The following is a 6,123-nucleotide window of genomic DNA, read 5'->3' on the forward strand; positions in this document are numbered from 1 at the left end:
ACTTACTTACTTACTTACTTACTTACTTACTTACTTACTTACTTACTTACTTACTTACCTACACACATACATACATACACGTGGGTCTGTGTTAGTGATTCTTGCTGTGTCTTATGTTTTCATGTAACAAAGATTTTCTGATTAATCGTCGATTCTTTTCTCCCTTCTGTTGTCGAGCAGCAGACATGGCGCCCTCTCTCGTTGTGGCCTACAGGAGGCGTTGGTGGATGGCAGTGACGGCGGTGATAGAGAACCTGCTGTGTTCAGCCGTCCTGCTGGGCTGGGCCTCTCTTCTCATCATGCTGAAGAGAGAGGGCTTCTACTCCCACCTGTGCTCAGGTAAAAGCAAGACGGAAGGATTTTAAGTTCTTGAGTGTTTGGCGTTGTCTTGCTGAAGTCAGCAAAGCCTAAATGGTGCAGTTTCTCTCTCTGAATCCTTGTTGTGCATTCCGTTCACCCAGTCAACAACTCTGTGGTCGTGCACTTGAACTCCACTGCCGACGGACACCCAGGCGAGTGGCACAGCTGCGTGGACCAGGATGAGATGTTGAATCTGGCCTTCACCATTGGTTCCTTCCTGCTGAGCGCCGTGACGCTGCCGCTCGGCATTCTGATGGACAGGTTCAGCCCACGGCCCATCCGACTGTTTGGCAGGTAGCGTTATGATTGAAACCCGCTCCTCAKGTTGGATGTTAGCGTTTGTTTGAACTCCTCGCTACTTTACGTTTCCTCTGCCACGACAAAAGTAAAACATTAACACGGCGGGGCAACATTCCTGGATTCACAGAGGAATGAGGTTGTACAGGTGGGGCCCTTTAAGATAAGTGAACAGGCTTCCAACAACAACAATAAGACCTCTTTCTTCATATTGAGTGAAAAGACTTAAGAACGGATCCTTAAACCTCTGGTTTAGTGAATCACAGTAGATATGAAAAGTTTACACCAGAGGTGCACAAAGTGKGGCCTGTGGGCCAAAACTGGCCCACTAAGACATTTGATTTGTCCCACTAGCACTTGCCATGGTTTGTAGGTTGTCCTATGTGGAAACACAGTATTTCCACCTAAAGTTATTGGTTCAACGACTATAATGCCGTTAGTCAAAAACATGGGTCACAGCACTGGCTGCTAGCTTAATCATCAAAAATAATAGGACTTTACTTAAGAAGTATTCGTATTTGATGTGTTTATATTGCTGCATTTGGCCCGCAGCCCTCGGATAAATTTTCATTTTGGCCCTCTCGGGGAAATATTTTGGGCACCCCTGGTTTTACACACTCCTTGTAAAATTAAAAAGTTTGTCCTACTTTTGAAGTGGCTCAGTTCAACTGAAATCAAATCTGTTTGGAGGAAAGTAAAGACAGTCAAGCAWGAAAGGAATATGGGACAAATATCTGATTACCAAGAACTGGACGTTCCTCCAAACCTGTTTAGAAGTCAGGATGGAAACTGTTCTGGGAGGCTGCCAAGTGGCCTGCAGCAGCACCGAAGGAGTTTTTGATGAGCACTAACTGTCCCTCATGTGACAGCAATCCCCCATTATTAATATGTCTGAACTATGAAGTCATAGAGTCTTTGTGTGCCAATGAAAATCATCCAGATCTGGATGCAGATTCCAGGAAATATATTTGATTTCCTAAAAATATGGATATAAATATGTACTGGTCTGATGAACCTAAAGCCTTTTGGCCCCAATTCCAACTGGTACGTTTGAGGCAGAAATATGAGTGTGGATCACCAAAAGAACACCACACCCACAGTGAAGCATGGTAGTGGCAGCATCATGATGTGGGGCGTGGTCTTCTTCACCTGTAATTAGGGTTTTAGTTGAAGCGGGTGTGGCCACTTGGAAAGAAGAGTGGATGAATTTGACCAGTTCAGTTTGTGACATCCTTAAAACTGAGAACATCAAAATGTTCCTCAATCAAAGTAGTTTCAGGGCGACTCAGACTTCTCAGTGTTCTGCCCAGTACCTCCTATCCTTATTGATTTTTTTTTTTCAATGTTACAACCGGGCCAGTCGTGGCATTGGTAGATTTTGGCTACTCAAACCAAACCAGAACTGGGCCAGTTGTGGCACTGGTAGATTTTGGCCATTCAAACCAAACCACAACTGGGCCAGTTGTGACATTGGTAGATTTTGGCCACTCAAACCAAACCCCAACTGAGCCAGTTCTGGCATTGGTAGATTTTGACCACTCAAACCAAACCACAACTGGGCCAGTTATGTCATTGACAGATTTGGGCCACAAACCAAACTACAGCTGGCCCACCCCTGTCTGCCACGTGGGTTGTCTGTTTGTGGTTGGAGACCTTCTTTCTGCTGTGGTTCAGTCAGAAGCAGAGCATTTCTACCTTGTGGCACGATGTGTTGTTTGTTTTCGTATTAACGTGATCATGATAAAACTAGGCGACCTGTGTCTAAACACACACAGTAAAAACTCACACCCTGCTCTGCAGCCAGTCAGGTTCTGAAGAATCCTGTCAGTGACTCATATTCAAATCAGGTGCGTTAAAAGTAGAGAATCATCTCAAACATGCCTCTCCTGGAGTCACACTGATGATTTTCATGTGAAGGAAAACCTTAACCTACCTCGTGTGAAATGCCTTCAGGCTAATATTGACAGCATGATTCATCCAGAGTCGAACGTTAAGTCATSTTGTAGTACTCGCCACCACATCCTCTTAGAGTTTCTACACTCTTTTCCTTTTTTAAGTAATTTCTTCCTCTTTTATTGCAGTTCTTGTTTTGGTGCATCGTGCATCATCATGGCTATAACTGCCTACAATCCTACATGTGAGTACAAACAAACACCTRTAGACACACACAGACACATTTATATCTTTAATCACACATTGTGCAATTTCATGACTATTCCCCTTCAGGACAGGTTTTAAGTTTAAGCCAAATGATCTGGAAGAGTAGCGTTCTTCATTATGAGTTTACCTCATATTTTGACATTTTAGTTGAAGAATATCTGGATTTAAAGTAAAAAAAACAACTTAAAATTAGTTTTGAGTCTTAAGAATATTATGATTTAAGACGTGTTTCAAGAACAAGGAGTACGGTGGTGAATGACTTGTTTGTCCTCTCTCCAGCTCTGTCGGCGCTCATCTTCTTAGCCGTGTCCCTGAATGGCATCGGGGGAATCTGCCTGACCTTCACCTCGATCACGGTGAGACACACGACATCAACAAACATAAACAACAAAGGCAGCCATCTTGAATTAGGTTGACTCAGTTGTAGAAGCACATCTAATGTTTCTGAGAGTTTCTGATCRTGGACCATCTTACTGGATTAATACCAAGTAGGCAGAGATGATTTATCTAAACCAACATCCCGATGGTTACAGTGGTTCAAGGTCTAGTACCTCCGTTGTACCAATGAGACTTTTTCCACCTAAAACAATGTTTTTTTTTTTGTCAGTTGAGATGAAAATAAACATTTTCAGCTCTAGCAGATTCTAATGAATCTTWTTAAAGCTGTGCCGGCAGTGGAAGCACTGACCTAAAACTGAAGCACGACGGTGGGAGTGTGATGATGTGGGATGGCGTTGAGTTCAAAATGAAACAGAGGCTATAAGCAGCCCTCTGATGGGCTTCTGCCTGGACCCCAGCCCCGGCCGACAGAGTGACTTCAGGCTTCTGAGAGCTCAGCACACGCTGCCAAAAATTACGTAAGAGTTTTCAAACAGAAGGTGGAAAAAGGTCGACACGGCCAAAGAACGAAGAGCATGTGTCCTTGGAAAGAAAAATCATAAAAAGAAACACTTTCTTGTGTTTATGTTGCTATTGAAGTACAAGCTGTCCACGATAATACAAATAATTTCATAAAAAAGTGTCAGAATCTTTAAAGGTACTTTGTTTATTCGTGACAACAGAACGAAAAAAGCAACCTTTTCTCCCATTTTCTGTTTCTGAGTGGTATTCTAGTAAAGCACWGGAACAGATGGTCAGATTCTTTGGTAGCTGACACCCTCGGCATGTCTGAGGTGTGTGTTTGGAAACATTGTGTGTGTTGGGGGCATACATTTGTCTCAGCGGTGTGTTGTGACTGGAACACGTGTTTATTTACCCTCCCGTCAGTCATGAGTGCATTTGGGACTAGACGCGTCACGTGGCTGCCTCGTCAGGGACTCTTTTATCTTGCCCTCTTGTTTCCTGGCAGGTATTTGGGTTTGTGTTGCGGGTCGGCACATKGTGTTTGTGCCAGAAYGCACATATGACCTCCCAGAGATGGAAACTCTTGTCATTCAYKTTTCCACCAATGACGGCCAGAGTCTGATCGCACACCCTCCTCAAAGCTCARCCCTCTTATCTCGACTCAAGGACACGCTATTATCCTGTCACGCTCTACTTCAAATTATTATGTGGATGTGAAAATGTGTGATGGATGTTATATTCACATAAAGCAAATGTTTAGACAGCGAGTGTTTGTGCTGATTGTGGATAGATGTTTCTCCTGGAGTGTTTGATTTTTGATGTGTGTTTGCTGTAGCTGAACTCTGTGGAAGGAGCACCTGTCTGAGTTTAATGAATGTCCTTATAGAGAGATAAAAACCAGCAGATGCAGTGTCTAACCTGCTGACGTGGCAAGACAAGACCATGTTGAAAATTGCCATTTTTTGTGCATTAATTGTACCAGTAACTTTTAGGCAAACTTAGTGCAACAAACAAAATCCAACATAATCCCATTGAAGGTCATGAACAGAGAAGCAGCAGAAGAAAGTTTCCTACCAGGCTTTACGGGTCAGGTAGGGAGAAAAGATGGTAAACACACAAAAAAAAAAGAAAAAACTGAACTGGAATGACTGAAAAAATTTGCTGAAGAAGCTGAAACTGAGCTGTTGACGCTAAAAGATGCAAAGCATTAGATAAAAGCTAAATAAAAACAATGCAAGATAAAATGTAAACAGATAAAAAGAACCTACAGCAAAACGAAAGATAAAAGTTAAAATAGTCAAATGCTAGCTAGACATTAAAACAAAAACTAAAAGGTAAAGGTAGCAGCAGCTTAGCTAAAAGTTACAAAATACTTGCTAAAAATTAATTGCAACAAAGCACTAGCTAAAATCTAAACATAGCAAAAGACATATAAATAAGCTAACTTAGGTTAGCTACAGGTTGCATGTTACTAATTACRCAAAGCAAAATGTTAGACTAAAGATAAAATTAGAAAATGGCTATGCATAACAATGCATAATGCATTTTGTTATACATTAGCATAACAATGCATAATAATGCATTGTTATGCTAATGCATAACAAAATGCTAGCTAAAATCAAAGAGTTGCAAATGTTAGCTAAAAGTGTAAAATTGCTTGTTAAAAGCTAAGTGTGACAAAATACTAAAAGTAGCAAAACACAGGCTAAACATAGCAAAGGCTAGCTAAAGATTGCTAAAAGTCTTAAAGTTTTAGCTGAAAGTACTGAAATGCTAGCTAAAAGCTCATAGAAACAAAATCCTTATTAAATGAAGCAAAACACTAGCTAAAAATATCAAAAGAACTAGGTAAAATCTAAGAGTAGCTAAAGACTAAGTGAAAGCTAAGAGTTTCAAAATGCTGGTTAAATGACAAAAACGGCATTAGAAGACAAAAATAGAGAACCTATTTTGCTGTTTCAAATAGAACAAGAAAAGTTTAAAAAATATAAATTCTAAGTTTTAAATAAAGAAGTAATGAAAAGCATTTGTCTGATAATCCCAAAAGAGCTGAACTTTGACATTTGACTTGTTAAAATAGCACAAAGCACGCAGATGTAAATGTCAAAGCAGGTATGAAGGTAAACAGGACTGATAGAGTGTGAATGCGAAATATTATTAAAAGAGTTCATGTTTATACCTTTAAAAGTGACTTCATTACATCAATTGTAGTTGTTTGACTAGAGATCTCTTTGCTCCACTAATCGCACACATAAACACAATCTGTCTTAGTCTCACACTTACATAACGCTCCAGAACTTCCCTGTTTGTCCTCATCGGACTCCTCTTTCTTTTTTTTTTAACTTCTTGTTTTGTCCATGCATCTCATTGGGTTTGTTGGTGTTCACTGACCTCCACACTGCTGCTGTTGTTCTGAGGCGTTAAAAGAATACAAACGCACGCGCGCACACACACACACACACA

General features: G+C 40.9%; 1 protein-coding gene across 1 annotated transcript in view; it reads left to right on the forward strand.

Moving 5' to 3' along the window:
• slc43a1a (solute carrier family 43 member 1a) overlaps positions 1–6,123 on the forward strand; it is a 35,140-nt gene that overhangs the window by 9,648 nt on the left and 19,369 nt on the right. Inside the window, exons 2-5 of the mRNA XM_014006851.1 lie at positions 181–339; positions 462–654; positions 2,739–2,794; positions 3,097–3,173. Of these exons, the coding sequence (XP_013862305.1) occupies positions 186–339; positions 462–654; positions 2,739–2,794; positions 3,097–3,173 (480 nt within the window). The 5' untranslated portion in view covers positions 181–185. The remainder of the gene's footprint in view (positions 1–180; positions 340–461; positions 655–2,738; positions 2,795–3,096; positions 3,174–6,123) is intronic.

Source organism: Austrofundulus limnaeus, unplaced genomic scaffold (genome assembly GCF_001266775.1).
Source record: "Austrofundulus limnaeus strain Quisiro unplaced genomic scaffold, Austrofundulus_limnaeus-1.0 Scaffold1, whole genome shotgun sequence".
NCBI classification, from domain to species: domain Eukaryota; kingdom Metazoa; phylum Chordata; class Actinopteri; order Cyprinodontiformes; family Rivulidae; genus Austrofundulus; species Austrofundulus limnaeus.